General features: G+C 33.6%; 1 protein-coding gene across 7 annotated transcripts; it reads right to left on the bottom strand.

Moving 5' to 3' along the window:
- Positions 1–2568: 2568 nt before the first annotated feature.
- On the bottom strand, positions 2569–21100 carry LOC123678420 (protein ECT2). 7 transcript variants are annotated; one of them, XR_006747242.1, is made up of 13 exons: positions 20738–21100; positions 20228–20571; positions 19962–20174; positions 19583–19726; positions 14257–15072; positions 13352–13483; positions 12110–12454; positions 11181–11574; positions 9556–9716; positions 6562–6999; positions 4758–5015; positions 3897–4084; positions 2795–2974 (listed from the first exon to the last, which is right to left on the bottom strand). XR_006747242.1 is itself a non-coding variant. In XM_045615440.1 (13 exons), the coding sequence occupies exons 1-12, from the start codon at positions 20865–20867 to the stop codon at positions 4668–4670; spliced, it is 3399 nt and encodes a 1132-aa protein (XP_045471396.1). In that variant the 5' UTR covers positions 20868–21100; the 3' UTR covers positions 2795–2974; positions 4633–4667. The 7 variants fall into 7 exon arrangements, 4 of the variants coding, with proteins under 4 accessions (XP_045471395.1, XP_045471398.1, XP_045471396.1 ...); XM_045615440.1 differs by lacking the exon at positions 3897–4084 and adding an exon at positions 4633–4691; XM_045615441.1 differs by lacking the exon at positions 2795–2974 and adding an exon at positions 4633–4691 and having other exon boundaries at positions 4041–4084.
- Positions 21101–21443: the final 343 nt, after the last annotated feature.

Raw genomic sequence — 21443 nt, 5'->3', positions numbered from 1 at the left:
AAATAGAGAGAAGATGGTAGTGTAATACTCGTCGCAGAAGGCAATTCTCTTGCTCATGCATTCGCATTCGTGTTGGAATAGGAGCCCATTCTTCAACTTGTTTTAGAATAAAGGTAGGTACTTTTATTGAATCCCCATTATCGATGAAATTTTAAAACAACATTAAACAGCTGCTGCTACATTGAACTGCGAATTTCTAGTTCAGCCGGAAATGGTCTCCTTTAAATCCTTCAATAAGTTTCGACAACGATGTTGACATCGAAACTAGGAGTTAGGTATTACCAGTAACTTTTGTCTCGATGAAATTTGAATAACAATGAAATTCATATTCACTATGAATTAGCAAAGTTGATATATTGCTTATATAAAAAGTTTCAATTTGATCCTAATTTTTTTTTCTCATATTCATTTACAAGTTAATGTACCCCTCTCCTTATAACCTCAAATAAAAAATCTTTATTATAACAAAATACATTGCTTAGAATATAGATAGATTATTAATGGTCTAAGATACATTGGGTCTAATCCGTCCCTGTATTTTCTTTGATAGTTCATTACTTTTCCGAAAGAGACTGCTTTGTATGAATAAAATTCTAGATAGTATCGCTATTCCCTTTTAGATGGCACTGGGTCAAATCGAATTGGATCATAGACATAAAATGATATGTTATTGTAGATCTATGAATTGGATGGGCGCTGTCCATAAATATATAATATTACTCTATGTCTATGGCGTTGTCCATAGACGTATCAAAATAAACCATGTCTATGGCGTTGTCCCATAGACAATTTCATCTTTCAAGTCTAGGCGTTGCCTAACGTTGTAAACATAAACAATAGTCCCAATATGCAGGAGTTTCCAGTGGCGGATCAACATTTTTTTTTTCAATTATATCCATGTTAAGTGGAAATATAGGTTACCGAAATATATTTTCATCTCATTTTAGTGACATACCCAAATATATTTTTTTGTTTTTATTATTTAGTATGTCTATTGGAAATATATTCATATTTTCATTATTTTCTAGAACCGGTTAACCCAAGTGAAGTATATTGATTCAAGTCTGATAAATAATAGATTTCCAAAGCCGGACGATAGAACTTCGAAAAAAGTTAAAAAACATACACATGTATATTATACCGTCTTCTCCTGCATCATCATAAGTTTATACTATTATGTATATATTATACCGTTCAACAAAAAAACCATCATGGTGACTTGCGTGCACGCTACGCTATGGAGGAGTTACCATACTGTGATTCCATCATTGATCCCAGTGGCGAATCAAGGAGGGGCAATATGCATATCACATTTGTGCTAGTACCACTGGTTGTGCTCGTCCACTGTGCATTAATAAAGATGGCCACATCAATTAAATACCTAGAAACTTTTCTAAACTAACGCCTTAGATGGAGTGAGCATATTTCTCATTTGACTAACAAAATCAAAATTGTTGTTTGAGGGTTCTTTACAGTGCGCTAGCAAAATGAATTATAAGATGTTATAGTGCCATAATGGTTAGGGTTGGTGCCTTCAGAATTACTGTATAACAGAACTAAAATGTTGAAGTTTAGAACATTGATATATTATACTGAACTTGATAGAATTCTCTAACATTTTAGGTAAAGGGATCTCATTGAGAATGGTCAATTCCATCGCTTTTCTTAGGGCCTCACTATCATGATGATGTTTTTTTTTTTTGGGTCAGAACTCATATATCATTGATAAGATCTTGTAATAAAGAAAAGATAGTGGCACATATGAAAACATTGCCAAGTACCTGAAGGAAAGTTCAGTTCTAAAGTATCTTCTAGAATAGACAACAATTTGAAATGTTTTCATAGCAAAATTCCCAAGAACATTCAAGAATAAAAATTCCTCAAAATACGATCAAAACAATTTTTTCAGCTACTAATAATCTCACATTGAATTAATTGGGACTGAAGCTTTTTAGGGATTCACGATGTGAAATTAGAGTCAAGAAATAAAAAAAATCTAAATTTGACAGTTTGAAGAAAATTCTTTTCCCAAGCAGAAATTCCTTATTTCTGTGTTGAATTTCCTTTTCTGGCTAACCTGTGATATTGAAAAGACGATTCAAAAATACCTTAGGGAGGATAAACTTCTCCAGAACAGAATAGGAGAAAAAAGGGTCAAATAGGATGAGGCGAAAAAGAATAATTACAGTGATCAAATAAATGCCAAGAATGGCGCCATTATGATATCACTGGAGCATTGAGTTGATTGCATCGGTTCAATTCAATTCAGACTCAATACGATTTCAATTGAACATCTTCAGAAACCCATACTGATTCAAGCTCTCTTTGTCTAATAGTAGATTTTTTGTTAAAGATTCGATATGTTTATTACTAAAATTCTAACAAAAATACCAATTTCCATACTTCATGGTTCACAATAATGAATACAATTAAAGACTGTGCGTTCATACAATCTGAAATTTTGTTGAAACAATATGAAATTTTGAAAAAATAAATTAAATTTTACAATAAGAAACAATGGGAAAGTACAAAATAGAGAATCAACAAATAAAGAAGAAATATTAAATGTAAATCCAGAAGCATAAAATATATTGAATTAAAATTCACCTATAAGGTGTATTTAACATGGTATAAAACTACAATTTGTACAGTTTATAATCTGGTAGAATAAATATATTACAGAGTTTAAAAATTGCTTGAATTACTTTCCAATCACAATTAATATATTGATTTTAAAACATAAATAATAGAATTTAGTTAATATCTAATCCTTAATTATTATTTTGATCTATGATGGCTATATACAAATATTCGACAGAGATAAAACTTAAAAAAGTGATATCTGAAACACTAACTGTTATAATCTTTTCATAGCAGTCACTCCTAAAGATGCTGCTTTCATTTTACGAGTGGGTTGTACAGATAAGGGGGCTTGTGGCGGATTTTCAGGTTCGTTTTCACCATTTCCTAATTCCTGAAAAAAGAACATCATGGGTGAAAATTCTGAGCAAACATAGAAAAATCGTGAAAAAGTAAGTTCATATTAGGCCAAAACGACTGAATCACATGACAAAAATATTTAGATTCCTTAAATAAGGGGGAACATTTCATTTCATTTTTTCATTATTAAATTTTATAAAGTTGACTTCAATTACTTCCTTCAAATTGGCTCCAATTTGTGCATTTCTAATAAAAAGTATGGTGGCAATACATAAACATTACACAGAAGGATAAGGTTAGAAATATGGTTCAAGGTTGATTAGCGCCATCTAAGGAGGATTCGACTGGTATAGTGGAAAATAATAGGAAATTATTACTATCACACGAAAATACATAAAATTTTAATGAGATGATCAAAATCTTATTCATTTCGAACTTTTGTTACTTTTATCATTTATCAATCTCATCGTTCAAGTAATTATTAGAAATAGGACGCTTGAATAAGAAGAACAAATATAATACTTCTAAAGAACTAAGTGATGGAAGTATGTTTTATTTAGGATGTCGCACATTGGATCATTTATTGTATTAGTTGTATAAGAAAAGAATTTGTAAACAGTTAACAACGAAGTCGTATTTGTATTAAAAAAAAAATTCTTCATTACTAAATAGCCTTCTAAGAATTTCTAGAATGGTCTAGATGTCGCAGAAACTAAAATTTTATTTTGTTTTTTTTTTTCTTTCATATTTGTCTCGACAAGAATCTAAAGGTCGAGACTGTCAAGTGATTTTCGCTCGTGCTTTCTATCAAAATCAAATGTTTTGGAAATGATCTACATAGGAGTGGCAAAAACATACACATCTTCAGGATACATCATACAAGTAGGACTTTGCAATGATAGACATAACATACAATAAATTTTAGAGTACCCAGAAGTCAAAATAAAATTACTCACGAACTGAGTACTTTAAGTACTAGAATACTGCCCAGCTCTTAACAGGTGTGCCAACTCAGCGAAAAAAAGAATTTGGACATTCCGAAGCAGGCTTTCTACTCAGAATGCATTTCAAATGGTTACTTATTATATATCGGATTTATGCTCTTCATGGGTTCATGTAGCAAAAAGGTAGCTGCTTCGAATAACTACAGAAAAATTTTGAAAATTGAAATAGTCTTATATTAGTTAAACTCAAGAACACAGGACCATTTTGATCTGTTAATAAAGTAGAGTAATTGGAATCATTAAAAAAAAAACTTTCAGAATTATCAATCATTATGAAAATTTTTCAAAATATCATCTGAATGTCACCAAAGGAACAGTACATACTTCATTCACAGATCCAATATTAGTATGAAAATAATCTGGTACTTAAATGTTAGTATTTTCCAACAAGCTTATGAGGGTTATTTCATGAGGACTGTTTAATCAAAAAAATCTTAGTGTACAAATGAATAACAACCAACTTGTGCAACCACGATAACCTTAAGGGAAAAAAATATTTCATAAGAACAGGATGATATTTTCTACCCATAACTTACAAATTTCAAAATTAATTTGCATAACCTCAACCTCCTTACATTCAACCCTTTAATCGATTAGTTACATATAAATTTTTCGAAACTGAACAATGATACTTAACGAGAATGAAGAAATGAAAAAGTGAAGAAAGAAAAAAATCAAATGGACAAACCTTTTAAAATTAACGGACGTACCAAACTGATTACTCTACGCTGGCGACAACAAACGTACCTCGGGTAAAAAAAAAAAATGGTGTGATCACAATTTGAAACTCCGCCACATTTTATAGATACTTACGTTGATGTTGCTATAGCTGGCCAATTTCATCTGGGCTAGCTGATTGGCGGGGGTCAGATTCGTAGAGCTGCCGAACGGAGACATCATGGAAGACACGGCCCTTTTTAGTTTAGAGGGCGTTTTATTGAAGGAAAACGCCCTCCCGACCTTCATTTTCGTACGACTGGCGAACTTGAAAGCCTTCGATAGCGTTCCATTGCTCAGATCGCTGGTATCGATCTCCAACTGCTGAGGTTCCAGATAAGCCATGAACTTATCCTAGAAAAAAAAAAAAGTTAATGAAATCGCCAATAGAGATAAACCTCTGAGTAATAAACATAGATAGAGGGAGCATGTGCCATTTTCAGAGAGCAAATTTTGTCTCCAACATGAACTATCAAATTTGACATGAAGCGCGCGGAAATGAAAACATATCAGTGATACGATATTTCATTCAATTCGCGAGTTTCTCCACAAAGAACGCATTTCTTATGGCTCATAGTAAATCAACGTTTCATATTAACTCAAAATATATTGAAATAAATACCCAAATTTATCAGAAATTCAGACAACAAACTTCAAGCGCGCCAAATGACGTGAAACAACCGATGACACTAGGAGAGCAAAAGTTGCCAAACCTTGGATTTCATGGGGTAAATACAGAAAATAATAAATATTTTGCTTATTATAAATTCGACAATTAAAAAAAATATCGGATTCCAAATATTCAAATTTGCATATTTAATCGGGAATCACTCAAATGAATATATTTCATTCAATATAATATACATTCATAATGATATAGTAAAATTGTGGATTTGAAAATATATCACAAACCGACAACGTAATCTAACCATGTTGGGGACATGTAAAAATTGCGTATACTACCTATATCTATATATCTATGTTTATTACTCTATGGGATTAACTAAGAAGTTTTTTGAATTATGTTTCTATTCAGCATATTCATTTATAATACTGGGTCTTTATAAATGTAGTCGACTTTGAAATATTCTTTTCTCTAATTCTGTGGTTATTCTGTTCATTCTTCCACATCTTGTAGAACAAAATCGTGCGAGAATATATCAGAAACGCACAGTTTTCATGGTTATATTTTATTATTATATGTTGGTACTCCGAACATTCCGCCACTGCTTTATCTGTCAATTCATCAATTTGCCTTAAAGAAATCAGTTCTGCCAAACAACATTTTTCAATGCAAAAATCACTACATGATATTTATGGAAATATTTCATTAATTTCAATAAGAATGCAATGAATTGGAGAAAATAATGTATAATACTCGTACAGAAGGCTCATTCTACCACTCGTTCATTCAAAAACTCGCCACTTCGTTTTTGAATTTTAAACTCGTGGAAGAATATCTATGCCTTCTGCACTTGTATTACAAAGAACTATACCGCTTTTCACTGATACTGATAACTAGAATGAAATTTCAAAATTAACGTTCATAAATTGAGTATAAATCTTATTCAAATTTTACGTTCTCTGTCTCCATGTGCGCGATGAAAAAATTGAAAATATTTCAAATACCACTACGTGTTATATAACCATTTAAAAAGGCCATGATAATCACCAAGTATGTCGGGTGTTTGGTTTATACAATGAGGGTTCAGAAGATATACTGAAGAATATGTTTTTGCCCCCTTATTACAGAGGAACAACTTGATTTCAGATTGCCCAAATGTCTGTTATTTCCGAATTTCGAGCCAAAAGTGGACCGAAGACTGAATCACATAATAACGCATTCTAACAATTTTCAACGAATTGCAACTTTCACCTGAAAATCAGCCACCATACTTACCGCATCAGCAGTACAGGAATTAGTTGCCATTTGCTTAGTTAAGGTCTTCAGAAAATCAGCCTTGTCTGCATCTTCGTCGGCCATCGCGAAACAATACAACCTCTCCTTGACCTCGTCATTGTGCCTACAAACCAAACTGAAAACTTTCTGGCAGTCCTCGGTTTCTTTAATGTCTATCACCTTTTTGATCGTGTTTAGCGCCATCATTCTGATGTGCTTGTAAGGTTTACAGTTCGTCTTGCTCTGAGAAGACGTACTGACGCCCGTGGGGCTCTTAAGGCTGTTGAAGGATTTCGATTTTTTCTTGCATACTTCCAATTGGTCGGAGAAAAGGAAGAGGACCAGGTTGTTGCCCTTGCTGGACAGGACGTCCGGCGAGTTCAGTTGTATCACTTCCGATTTGGCGATGAAAATTCGATGGGCGGACACCATTTCAGGCTGTAAGAATAAAGTTTGATATTATATTAACCCAAGATGCCTAGAATACATTGTGTGGACAGTGGTTGAGACATATTTTCGCCCAAAATGCTTGCCAAAATAAATTTAAGATGAATACAGGTGCTGCAGAACAAAGCTATAAGAGCCCTATACGGTTTCCCTAATAATACTCCAACTATACATACATATGATGCTGTGTTATAGTGGGAATCGCAGTTGATAAAATTCGACAAAATACTCATTCTCAACCAGTACAGAATAAATAATAAACCCATCAGAAATGATTTACTGTTTGAGAAATCTGGAGAGATGCATCAACATAATTCCAAAAATAGGGATAAATTTCATCTAAACAAAGTTAATACTGAACTAAGCAGAAGATCTCCTATTTATTCGAGTATGAAGAAATACAACAACTTATATACCTACTGTGCGATAGTTATTTGGAATTTGTATAATGTATATCTACGGGAAAAACTTATTAGTTGATATGTAGATTTGAAGTAATAAAAACATAATAACAAATAAATAGTAATAACATAAAACATAGACTGACTGACAAATTCGTTGATTGTGATTTTGGCATATATGGTGAAACCAAAAATAAACTGGAATTGAACACAAAGATGATGTGATCTTTTCTTCCTCCACAATAAAAAATTGGTGAAGCCCGCTATAATACTGTCAAAATTGGGGTATGATGACTAATTCAGTTCTTGGTGATATATGTTGTAATCATGAAATTATTTGAATTCACAGTAAAGATATTGCCGACATGTCAAATTGAATTCAAGGCTTTTAATTATTGATGATTATAGATACTATTTTTTCGAAATTTTCAATGAGTTAAGTTTATGTCAATACTATAATAAAATAAGTATAGAAAATGAAGATTAAGAACAAATTCTGTATTTTCCGAGAAAATTTAACATTCAATATTTGGAAATTTTATTCAAATGTGTACTTTTCAAAACCGTAGATGTTCAATAAAAGAAACAGAAGAAAGACATATAGTTATTATTTGTTATTCAATAAGTAATTGTCAGCTTAGTTTGAGATCAACAGTGGAAGGGTGTATTTTTGTTGGTTAATGTTTTTACTTCTACTCTTTTACAAACGATGGAATGGTGCAATCATATAACTTTATCTGTACATCTGAAAGTTTTCGGATCCCAATGTTTATACATAATAATATTAGATTAGTTCATTTTAGAAAAATACTCTACACGAAATGTTACAAATTTCTTTCATGTGAAATGGTCAATGGATACTATGTACTCAATCAATGTACATATCAATCACACAAAGAAATAATATTTCTTTTTGTTTTTTCTAGGGACATGACTTTTGACGAGGATTGTAGTGAGTGAATTAAAAAGGCAACTATCAATGAGTCAATGCAAACATTACTTCCATAGTAGATTGTTAGGACAAATGGTGTTTAGCCTAGATTCAATCAGGGCGTGTCCCACTTGTAGGACTATCCTAATATTTGAAATTATGTACTGATTATTCAATATTATAAAACAAGATGTTAATGTGTTTGTTGTTGTGTTTATTCATAAATATGGTAGAGATTTGGAAAACAATGAAGAACAAACAGATAATGAAGATATCAAGGATTATTTCGAAATTATACACTCTAAGAACAATAAATATATAAATTGTAATATAACTTTTTCAAAGTTTTTATTTTTTTTTAATTCCAATCTCCTATCTCCTATGTGGGACCTCTGAGAAGATGCGAACTTGTATCAAATCCAAATGAGTTCTGTATATTGAATGGCATTTTATTTCCAGAAAATAAATAATTAAGAAAAATTTCAGAAGCATCCCACCAAAATAAGCAAAGAATTCAAAGATATTAATAAGATGATACATTTACCCTCTTCTTGAACACAGTTTTCGATGAACACAAAGAATATGCTCTTATCTATGTTAGAATTGTGAAGGGGTACTATGCTGATTATTTCTCTCATTCTCGAATGCACAAAAGGAATAAGTCCTGAGATAAATAAGTGAATATCGTCAAATACTTTTGTCGATTTAGTTGTTTACATTTTGACGTTTATCTGTTATGTCAATCATTCTTACCAGCTTTCTATGAAAAAATACACATTTCTTGGTCATTTGAATGCCCTGATTTAATATTAATGTAAATTTTTCAAAGATGAGAATACCACAAAATTGAATGCAAACTTTCAATGGCAATAATTCTAACCTTTCAATTTATTTCTTAAAATTCCATTAGATTAAATTAATCATAAGTCTACTGTATTCATTTATAAATTTGTTGACATATTGCTTTCTATTCATTTCTTCCAATTCAAATGAAAAAATCGATTCTAGCAAGACAACCATTTAGAGGTTTTCAAATGAACATAAAACCCCCTTTTCAGACAATTCTTGGCACGAATTTTGGACAAAATTTTAATGTGTCTAGGGAGAAATTCCTACACCATGTATTCTATTAACCTTAGCCAACCTCACCTGATGGAATAGGAAGTTTCAGCTAACAGTTACAATGAAAAAACGAAAAAAAAATCCATTACTTACCGGGCAATTATCAATTTCATTGAAGATGTTGAACAACGTCACTTGACCTTCAGTTTTTCTCTTATCCTCATTTATGTGCGTCATGATTTCTTTCAGTTCTTCTTGAGCTTGTTCCAGAGCTGCATGATCTGGATTTGTTACTGGAGTATTTTTGAGTATATCTAGAAAAAAAGGCCAATTCAGAAAATTTTTATCTGCATTTTGTTCCTGAGAAAGTTCAGTAGATTTTGTTCAAATACAATGAAAAAATGAAAGAAAAATAAATTTACATTATGTCTTTTTTGGATTTTATTGATAATAATAATTAATGACTAATTGGAAGAAAAATCAAAGATTCAGAATTAAAAAGTTACTGCAAAAATCTTATATGCAATTAAATTTACAAAAAAGTTTTCATTCAGGTATACATAATACTAGTCTGTTCATTTTAGCAGTACCATGACGCCATAAAAAGTTTTCCAGCATTATTTTCTGACTGAAACAAATGATTGTGAAAATATTTGGATGTCTTGAAAACTTCAAATTTGAGTTACCAATCAAAATAACACGTCAACAGCAATAAGGAGAGCAGATTTGTGAATGTTTCAAGCAGTAACAAGAAGTTTTTGTTGGTAATAAACTAGGTGTGAGGTCATTTCATACTTAAAGTGAATATCAAGAAACTTTTGCTGGAGTGCATTTAACAACTGAAGTTTTATGAGAAATGCATAAGAAACAAATTTGTCAATGATTTTTGACAGGGTGTATTTCGGTAAAAAATGGTTGTACTAAGAATTTGATAAAAGCATTTTGAAGCTTCAAGATCCTTTTTTTTTCTTTTATCGTTATTGGGATCGAATTATAATATCAATATGTATTGCCCTAACGGCCGGTTTCTGAAAGGCCAATCAACGTAAAATTCAACTTCACAGCTGTCAATCTATGGTAAAGCGTCACTTGGGTTGCTGAAAGTAAGGTTAACTCCTTTTATTTGAACATTCTGCCAGTTAATACAGTGGTCAAATATTACACGAAAATTGTACGTCAAGCGTCATTTTGGGTTTCTGAAATGCATTTCAAGTTTTCTTTTCAAGTTAAAAGCTCCAGATAACTATGACTAGTTAATTTACACTATAAAATATTTCAGAAACCCAAATGTATTTGACATCGCTGTTAAGTTGAATGTTGAATTAGTTGAACAAAGATTTGATCAGTCTTTCAGAAACCAGGGGTAAGTCTATCACAGAATTTTTCGAAGATGAAGTTGTGTAACCTGGACGAGTCTAGAATGTATGACATGGGAGAAAGTTCACAGAAAAACCAACTAAATGGCCTTGATGAAGAACTAATATAAGTTTGAAACGTTGGCGTTCTAATAAGGATTTTTATTCCTTTTTTCCATTGAACCATCATCAGTCCTAGAGCCGAGATATTACCAATTTCTTGATTTTCACATTTTCATTCAATTTAATCTCATATTGCATTTAGTTTCAGGAATATGCTAAAAATGTAGCAGTAGAGGATACACCAACACTATTCAAATTTTGGAAGTATTTTACAAGAAAAAAGTTTAGAAACTTCTGGATTAGACGATAGTTAATAACAAATGGCAGGGGTGTTCGACTTGATCTTTTCCATACACTTACCGTTCAATAGCAGACTTATGCTGCCCAGCCTCTGTACAGGTCTTATCATCAGTTCCGTGAGACTCTGTCTGCCACACTCCGGTCTCGTTTGACAGGCCTTCAGGAAGGCGTGGAACCTCGGTTTGGTCTGGTCGCACCTAATCAGCACCTCTTTCATCTCCTCAAAGTAGTTGATGAAGGGTGGATAGGCCGTCAATAGCTCGTTGGCATACTTGTAGATGATGCTCCCGATGCACCGGTCTTCGGTCCATTGAGCGGCAGTCTTTCTCAGTTCTCCAAGCATCTTGACGTGCACATCATAGATTGGTGGAATTTTGCCGAAAATAAGGTTCACTTCTGTGTTGTTGAGCAATGCTTCCTCTCCCGTCATATCCTCAAGATGCTTCTTGAACATCTGAAATGGTAAATAGAGTTTAATCTTTATTTATTACTCATGGAATAATTTTTAACACAAAACACCACTTGAAACTCAAATCTGCTGAAAGGACTTATGTGTTAATTCATTTATTTACTCATTCCACATAAAAATTACAAAAATCTATCATTATAATAATAATAATATGCTTTTCACTTAAGAGAGAATACCATCATGCAACAATATTTGTACAGAGGAACAAAAATAATATGCAGTGTTGCCAGAACAATTGAATGATCAGTAGAATATAACGATAGTTCCAACTTTCTTCGAAAGGAAGTACTTTAACCAGCCTTTTCGAAAATGTTCACAAATTAGAGTTTTTCCCTCACTTGTAATGGTTTTTTGTAGGATTTTTTCAGCAAATTTGAATTGTCAGATTGATATGAAAATTGATACGCTAGCTTCTTTTGAAATTCCAAGAAAGCAACATTTTTTTCATTTAACTGATTAATTAAATAAAGCATAAATGAAATAAAGCAAAAATTTTGTCTCTGGACATCGGATTACTCACCAATATGATGGTTTCGAGAATGTTGACATAGTTCGACTCGGTCTGCAGCAGCTCGAGGAAAACCTGATGCCGTGCGGTCTTGCCCTTTCTGGACGAATCACTGACTTCGGGTCCGTCCAATAGGGCCTTGTCCGGACTGGCCGTACAATCTAAGAATGAGCCCGATACGGATAGAAGACCAGCATCACTTACAGACGATCGACGCTTATGTAAAGTGGGCGATTGTTGGTTGACTAGGGACTGGATGGTCTCGTGGATCCTTTTGCGCTTCCTTCTGCTGGCACTGCTGGGCGTGGCTTGATGGGAGTCCCTCCTTCCATTGGGGGAGAGCACTTGTTCGATATACTGAAAACAAAGCCATTTTCCTCAATATTTTTTTTTTGGTTGAAAATACTACTCGGGATAATAAGTTTTGAAATTGCGCCTTTAAAAACATGCAAGCTATATTTTATATACATTTAATTATTTGGTCTGTTAAAAAGTATCACATAAGATTAGATCTGCAAAACACAATACTTGCACAACGAAATTAACTTGAATAAAATACTAACAAATAATGAAGCTACAACGAAGGATTGCTTCACCATAAGTTGGATAACTTTCAAATATTCATATAAATTCAAATCAAAGCAGTTTGTTTGAGTTGAACAGAATATACATATGCATAACAAATAAATTTAACAAAATGTACTCCATTATTTTCCATACATGCAGTCAATGTAGATTAATTCATTAACTATATTGTGAAAATGAAAATTTATTTTTTTTTATTGTCTAGCTAGTTATATCGAAATTGCTTAGTTCTATTTTCTTCACATTATTTAACTTCTTATCTTGCTATTTTGGCGAACATATAGCTGTGTAATAAAATAAAATTTATGCATATTCTTTGTAAAGATTTTTCAGAGAAAAGCACTGGTATATTCATAGCGGAAGTTTTTTACGAAATCCAAACACCGAAAGGCAAAATGGATGTAGATTATATAAAAGTATTTTACGAAAATTGTCTGATTCCTCGTGTTCATTTTAGTGGATCCATAGCAAAGAATCTTCCAACAAGACAAAACAGAAATAATTCATAGTTTCAGTGAACCCAGATTGATTTTAGGTTGGTATCCCTAAGTGATGTGTTTTTATTTTATTTTTGGATTCATGTTTCGAAAATGTGAAATTTAAAAAATATGGTGTTAAGCACCACAAAAGGGAGCAATTGAAACCAAAAGTACTAAAAGGGGTACATACGTCATCAAACAGGTAATCCTTCTCGCACTGAGTGATCTGCTTCTGCACAGACATCCAAAACCATTCTGCCTTAACCACCCATGTCTTCAAATTAGCGTCTGGCTTCTCCCCTACCGAAGACTCATCCACGACCTAGATATAAACAAAAATTAGAACATATAAGAGAGCATTCTAAAAACCCTTGCATGTTAAATTACAAAAAAAAAAAAACTGAAGTCTACTCCTGGAGACAGTTCAATAATTTTCTACAGGGTTTAAGCCTGAAATGTTAGAAGGAATAACACTCTTGTTAGTGAAGTTCTGCAAAGGGAAAAAATGGCTTGTACTTTAACACATTTGCAGAACTTTCAACGTAATCCAAACATTTCGATCGAGGGGTTTTCTCCCTATCAATCTTTCTAGGTTAGGAGAGGTTGAATGTACTTGTTTACAATAATTTGATTAATGACAGCTGGCTGGTGAGCAAATTAGCAAACAATGAACTATTTTCAATATACTATCAGATGAAGTTGGATTAGATAAGTATAATTTTTAATTTCTATTAGATTCAGTTAGACTTAACACCCTTTAGTCTATTCAAAAGTTTATTGTTGAGCTCCTTTATAAATGACTATAAACCAGCTTACAGAAGACCCCTTTAAAATAGAGTAAATGTGTTTTTATGAAAGCTATTATAGCAAGCATTGTATATTATCGAATTTACATAAAATATAAATTTTTCTAGAAATCTAACCTCACTTAACCTTATTCCATAAAATGAATGATTATTTTACTTAAGATATCAATAAAAATTTTTGAGAACGTGTTTGTTGTTTGTGTGTGTTCTTATTTAATCAAGAAAGAGATTCTCCATGAAATGTTTGGAGTAAGTCAATGTTAGTACCAATATGAAATGAAGTTAGTACCGCAGCTGATGTTACGGACAGCCCCCTTAACTCCCTGGTCAGCTCATTGCTAGGCTCGGTTTGATCAGGTATAGCTAGGCTGGGTAGGGCAGGAACCCGGCCTATTGCCGGAAAACAGGAAGTATTGAACTTGTCTACCTCGTCCTTCTCACCACTTCCCACACCCTCCGCCAAAGAATACTTGGATGAATTCAAGTCAGCCTTCGACCGCTTCTTACTAGCGGAAAACTTTGAACTGAACGTTCTTCTCAACAGGTTTTTCTTAGACTTCTTCGGCGTCTGAGAACTATCCAAGGTGTGACTGAGATCTTGAACAGTGTCCACATTGAACACTCCAGAACTGGAAATCACACTCTCGTTGAGGCTTTCGTTGAAGCTGGTCGAATGTATGGTTCTTCTCCTCTGCGAGAAGTAATTGATCGGAGTTTTAAAAAAGCTGGAGACCCTTTTCTTTTTCTCGCTAAAGCTCTTATCCCTTTTCCTCTTGATGGTACAAAAATACTCTGGAGACTCGATCTTTCTCTTCCGGGTTGTTGAAGAGGTAGTTGTGTTCAAGGTTTGGTCTAACACACTGATGTCGTCGTGTGACCTCTCGTCTAACGTTTCCAGGAAAACGCTACGAGTCGTGGAATTCAGAGGAGTGTTATAGATTGTCTGGAACCGACTGAACGATTCTAATTCATCCACTGTTTCTTTGACGGCGGTAGAGGTGAGAGGAGTGGTGGGGTTATCGGGATAAATGAAGGGTTCGTTAACTGTGGGCGAGGTTAACTGTGCGCCTGCGTCCATGCTGTAGCCTTCTCTGTAATCCATCACCTAAAATCCATAACCGTGCTCTATAGTTTTTTAGGTGCTCTAAGAGACATAAAACATAAAAGTAAAATCTAGTTTCGCCCGTTCAACTTGTGTGTCCTTATTTACATGAAACGTTCAATAAAATGCGATTCACTTCTACAATGAACAAATAATACAGAATATCAATATGTATACTTGTTTGGCTTATACCCCGATTCCAAGGTTTACAATAGGGAGATAGTATAATTTTCATGAAATCATTTTCTGCTTATTGCAGCATTAGAATTCATTGCTGATAAGGAAGTTACTTTTTCCTAATAATTTTTTTTTCAGAAAAGTATTCTAATACTTTTTTTATAATAATAAGAATGTAATAAGAATGGAATTTGTGCCTTTTCTTTCAATAGCTCTCAGCTCAAGGCACTCAAGTAAAGTACAATATCATCAAATGCTGCTATGTCACATTTTTTAGGGTTTTTGGGTTGAATACTGAGTTTATGTAGCCAAGAATAATACTGGCCCTAATACAGTACCTTGCGGCCTTCCAATGATATTTCCAATTCATCAATAATGTACTCACTTATTTTCACAACTAATTCTCTTTATGTAACTTCCAGAAAGGATTAAGGTTACTCTTCTACTTAATTATCCTTTCCAGTGTATACATTAGTCCATCATGATTCACAATATTGAAGTCTTTTTTAAATCAACGAAAATACACAATGCTGGTATGATTTTGTCCAGTGCACCAGAAATTTAGATATCTTATGCAGACCTCCCATCTTACAATCCGAATTGTCTTCCAGCAATTGGTATATATTTCTGATTAAAACAGAGTAATGGCTTTTTTATTAATTTTTAAATACTTTCAATATTTAGCTCCACATTTTTGCACCACCAAGACTTCCATAAATAGCTTTTAAGACTGATCAACATCTTTCCTTTTATAGATTCTATACAAACTCATGCCATCCAAAGCTTCATTCAGTTCCTTTAATCGATATAGTGTTCAACTTGTTCTATTCCTACTTCTCTCACTATGTTTGGAATCAAACATTGTTCAAATACACTATGATGATCCTTTCGACCAGTATGGGCAACAGCCCTTCTTTTTCACTTCTATATTACATTCACTTATCAGGAAAATGTAATCAATACAAGTCTTGGAGTATGTTCATACAAACATATTTGAATCCAAAATATGTGAGCTTTTTTGATGATTCAAGTAGTTCCTGCATTTTTCTTGGTGAGTCTTCATATATATAGAAATGAGTTTTTTACTTCCGAGAAATTTGATATGTCGCGAAGTCAATGATCCTTTTTCTCTCCTGTTTTCCATAATCAAAATTATGAACTCTGAAATGTTACTAGGAATGGTTTCCAGTCTTTTCTTGTTGTTCTTCCTTAACTACAACATCCAAGTATTCAATAACCTTTATAATCTGGTCCTTATTCTCAACTCCTATAATCATGACTTCTTCTGTTGCATTTCAGTAGTTGACGTAGTTTAACATACTTGGTCTTTCAAAATGGCTACTTCATGAGTTAATTTCAATATTTAATCTCCTTTTACATTGTCTTATTTTCCTTCCCCAAATTCTCATAGGCCCTATTCATTTCATTAATCTTACTTCAAAATTACAAAGCCTTCTCCAAATCAATTACTTTTTCCGTGATTTTATTAAACAGTTCTAGAGTTCTGTTCTCGTCTTTCTCTGTGTTTGAGTTTTTTGTGACTTTTCTAATATTTTTGTCTATTCCTCCTCTTCTGATGAACTATCACTCTCAACATCCCCATCTTTGGGACATATTCATTTAACTCTTTTCCCCTTCAGTACTTCATCCTTGTCTATTTTGGTGCAAATCAACTGCACTCATTTTCCATATGTTCCAGAACATTTCAAAGTATAGCCAGCTTTTCCAATATTCATTTCACATACTACAAATAACCCCATTAAAGCTAGCAGAACCACTTTGGAATTATCGATTTTTTTTTGCCATAATTTAAGGCTCATTTAGTACCCTATTAAAAAATGTTTGCTCTTCAATTACGGGAGAAATCACGGGTTTTACTTGCTTAAAGTTAAACAAGGAGAACCAACAAGTGAACGATTTTTGACGGATGATTTGATTTCACCATAATTTTATGGTTCATTTTAGGCTTACGTTTGAACCCACTGCCAAATTCCTTGATTTACATATTTTTTTTTAATCTGGGTTCCTCCTCGGAATAAATTCAATCATGAATGACAACATGACAAGAAATCATGTTCTTTTCCAGATTCACTAAACTGGGAGTATATAATTTTTCGATAAGGTAATGTCTAAATAGTCTAAAATTATGACAAAAAAAAGTGGTTCTGATAGCTTTACTGGGGTCTACAAATGATTTATTCTTCGTTATGATAATGCTCTTATCAGAATATCTTCTGATAATAAATTTTTTTACATGTTTAGGGCCCATTATTCAAACTTTACAGATACATTTTTCAGAAATTTCATGCGAAAAAACACACTGGCAGTTTTTTATCTTTTTCACGGTTCAATCAGTATAACTTTCATTAATAGTATTCTCAACTTTCACCAGTAAAACCATGTATTTTTTAGAACACAATTTCTGCGACCTCTCAGAACAATAATAAATAATGAATATGACCACAAAAGTCTTATTTAGGCTTTTTTCTCGGTTTCTTAGTTATCCATTCCCGTCTGATGTGAAGTTCTACATAGATTTTATATTTGTTCCATATAGTTATTATTATTATTATTTGAACTGGGGTCGTTTTGCTTCGGTGAGCCTTCCGGGAACTGCGACCATAGATCTTTTGTTCACTACCCTACTCATTCATAGAAACCCAGGGAGGTCGTCAACGACGTTAATAAAATTGACAACCTTGCATATCAAGTGTTCAGAAGTTTCTACTTCCGATCCACAGAGCCTGCAAATCTCGTCTGCTGACTTACCCATACGGTACAAATGATGTTTGTACCGACAGTGCCCCGTCAGCAGTCCCACCATCACCCGAAGCTCCGCTCATGACAGCTTCAGGAGTTTTCTGGTGTAAGTAGGTGAAATCTTCACGAATTTCTTTGCCTGAGCAAGTCTAGGAGTGTTAGTCCAGTGGATTGTCCTACTGTTCAACTCCCATAGCTGGACCGCAGCTTTGTATTGGTCTTTTCCTATCCCACAGAAAGGCTCAGGTCCAGCAGGTCTTAACCTTGATGCACTTTTTGCAAGCTCGTCCGCTCTCTCATTTCCTTCAACCCCACAGTGCCCTGGTACCCATAGTAGAGTCACCTTATTTCCTCTGGCCAGTTGCTTTATGGTGTTACGGCACTCCCAAGTCAGCAGAGACCCCTGACAGCACGATTCCAGGGATCTCAGCGTGGCTTGGCTGTCCATGGTGATGTAGATATGCGCCCCTTTGAGGTTCATTTTGAGACACTCCTGGGCGCATACATAAACAGCCATTATCTCGGCTTGTAGAATCGAGGGCTCACTTCCCAGGGCTTTAGAGATCCTCAGTCTAGGTCCATATATCCCAATGCCGGTGCCCTTCTCTGTTTTTGATCCATCTGTAAACCATATGGATGACTTTTTGTCTAGACGATTTATGAAACTTATTGCACTATGACGGTCATTTATAACCGTTTCAAAGGGCGTTTCAAAATCGTAGGTGGTTGGCATAATATCTGATGGTTTTGCGAGGAGGTTTGAATCTAGTTGATTCAGTATCCTCATATGTCCAACCCAGTTCCCAGGAAGGAGCTTTCCATTATGGGAAATCCTTATTGCTTCGAGCAGGCTACATTTCCTTACATGTAGGTGTAAGGGAGGCAAGTCCATATAGTTAATATCTCATAATTATGTCCTTAATTTAATTTTAAATTTTTGAAAACTTATGTAAATGGGCGAACGGAGGAGACAATACAGGTGAGCTTGACAGTCCTGGATGGATTCTGTTACTTTTCTGTACACAAACAAATTTAGTGGAGAATAAATTTGAAATTTAATTTTCTCAATTAGATTCATCACTTATTATTATCAATGATATTCATTATTTCCGAACTGATGAAACGAAATTCATGAAGCTTAAGTCAATATTTTGCAACAAACCTTTGAATTAACTATACACATTGATATTCCTGATGACATTTCAAAATGAATGTTCTTCTCATTAGTATTGACCCGCAGTATATTTTCAAAACATAAAGCTGGTAAATTGAATAATTCAAAACTTGTACTTTGACGAACCTCCAGCCTTAGCAATGGTAGTTGAAAGGGTTAAACTAGATAATAACAAGGAGGGTATATATCAACAAACAAATCATAATTCTAAAAACCTACTAAATAAATTGTTATTGAATTAATTTGGATATTAATGCAGATTATTCTAATGGAAAAACCCCAAACTGGATAAAAATGTTAATATATTCACCCAATTTCCCCAAAAATTTGAAGAAAAAAACTTCAAAAACAATATAAACTCCTAGGATCTAGCAGATTCAGAAATTGTTACAATAAACTTACAACATGTGTACAATTTGGATCGTTGGTCTCACAAACTTTACCCCCATTAGCTTCTAATACTTCTCTCATGTGTACTTCCTCGTCTTCTGGAAAGCCTTCAAATCTGATATGAGCGCCTTGGAAAGGTTTTAGTTTGTGTGAATTCTGAAATGAATAACAAGAATAATCAGATTTACAGAATCATACAACCAATAAAGAATATAATAATAAACAGAAAATAAATTGTGATATATTAACACTAATTATGCGACAGAAATAATAAAAATTAATGCAGTATAGATTATCAGAAAGATGTATGTAAAATACGAAAAAATCGAATCAAAAGCTTACTAGGAATTTAGTACTACTACCTCAGAACTTTATTCAACATATTGCTTACCAAAAAAGAATCATTTGTTGCAGAAAAATCGAGGGCATATTTTTCTTTCCACGCATTCAATACCCAACTCTGATTGAGAACAGGTACTTTAAACGTAGCAGCATAATGATACTTTTGTCCTCCACAAGTGTAAGCTATTAAATGAGTTACTTTGGCGGACATTTCTTTTCTAATCGAACCACCCATGTGATGTATTAGAGGTACCAATTGTGCCTAAAAAAAAAAAATTGTTAGATTTGAAATCACTGACAGACATAACAGCTTACCAAATCGTCCTTATTTCTAAACCCTGTGAAACACACAACAACTCCAGACATCGCCAGATTATACAATGGCCTAGTCTTATTATTTGGAAGGGGTTCATTTCGCTTAACTAACTGCCTTAGGGCTGGTGGCCCTAATATAGGTTGTTTTGCTTTGTGTAAATTGGAAAAAGTAGGACCATGGAACTTATCTATCACAAATATTGTACTGCAATTATTCTCTTGAGCAAATTCTCGACCTGTTTCAGACGTAACAATGGGTAGGTTGTAATGTTCTGCAACCTTTCGTAGATCATTATCGTACGAAACATCGCCAATGAAACATATCCGTTGATATGAGGAAGCATCTGAAAACATGGTTCAACATAAATCAAGTTCTTAATTAGATTCAATTTAAAATTTAATAGAACAGTCTTCGAATTTCAGTTACTTCAACCTTGAATGGTGGGACAACATAACCAAACTTTCTCAAATTTTCTAACAAATATTGATATATACAGATATATTACTTACTATCACATTTACTTAATTCATCACCGTTGGAATCAAAGCTGCAGGTGGAATATTGCGGTACTAGGTTGTTCTGACGAACGTTGTTGACTTCGTCCATTTTGACCACAGGATTATTGGTTATAACATCCATAAAAATAATACAAAAAGTGTATAAAAATCACGACAACAATACAACATATCACTTGAAATGAACACTTTTCGTCGACTTTATATCAGTTCTGGACATGTTGAAGGATTTAAGTTTCATATTTTTGTATTTTTACTTTGTTTGGTAAGAAAATGCACCATAGTAACTTTGAAGTTAAATAACTCTCGGTGATTGGCTAGAAATCACTTTTTAAACCGTCGCGACAGGTAGCAAAAGGCAAGAATCATAGAGAAAGAAAAACAATAAGAGAAAGAAGTAGCGAAGAGGGGGGAAACGTCATAGAGTCTCCTGGTGTACTAGGCAGATCGTCAAGACCAAGAGTAGAATGAGTCAATTTGCTAATAGATGGCACCACTATCGGCACTATCTATATTACCGGCTTTCATTAACCTTTTTCCTTAGTTGGTTTCCACTTCGTTGACTTCGATTGGAGGCGTTTCGATCAGGAGTTGCACATCTATATCTATTTATCTATGGTGTCGATAAGATTCGAAATTGTTTACGGGAAGTGGTGGTAAGTGGTAACGTCAAACAACGCAACTGCTATTTTTGAAAATT

Source organism: Harmonia axyridis, chromosome 4 (genome assembly GCF_914767665.1).
Source record: "Harmonia axyridis chromosome 4, icHarAxyr1.1, whole genome shotgun sequence".
Taxonomy (NCBI): Eukaryota; Metazoa; Arthropoda; class Insecta; order Coleoptera; family Coccinellidae; genus Harmonia; species Harmonia axyridis.
The sequence above is the reverse complement of the archived record's forward strand: the minus strand, read 5'-3'. Positions and strand labels throughout refer to the sequence as shown.

Coding starts and splice junctions, on each gene's coding strand:
- LOC123678420 (XM_045615439.1), bottom strand. CDS start 20,867: ATGGATGTTATAACCAATAATCCTGTGGTCAAAATGGACGAAGTCAAC. Junction 7,000..9,555: donor ATGAAATTGATAATTGCCCG/GTAAGTAATGGA, acceptor TTATTCTTACAG/CCTGAAATGGTGTCCGCCCA. Junction 2,975..4,757: donor CCAGCTATAGCAACATCAAC/GTAAGTATCTAT, acceptor TTCTTTTTTCAG/GAATTAGGAAATGGTGAAAA.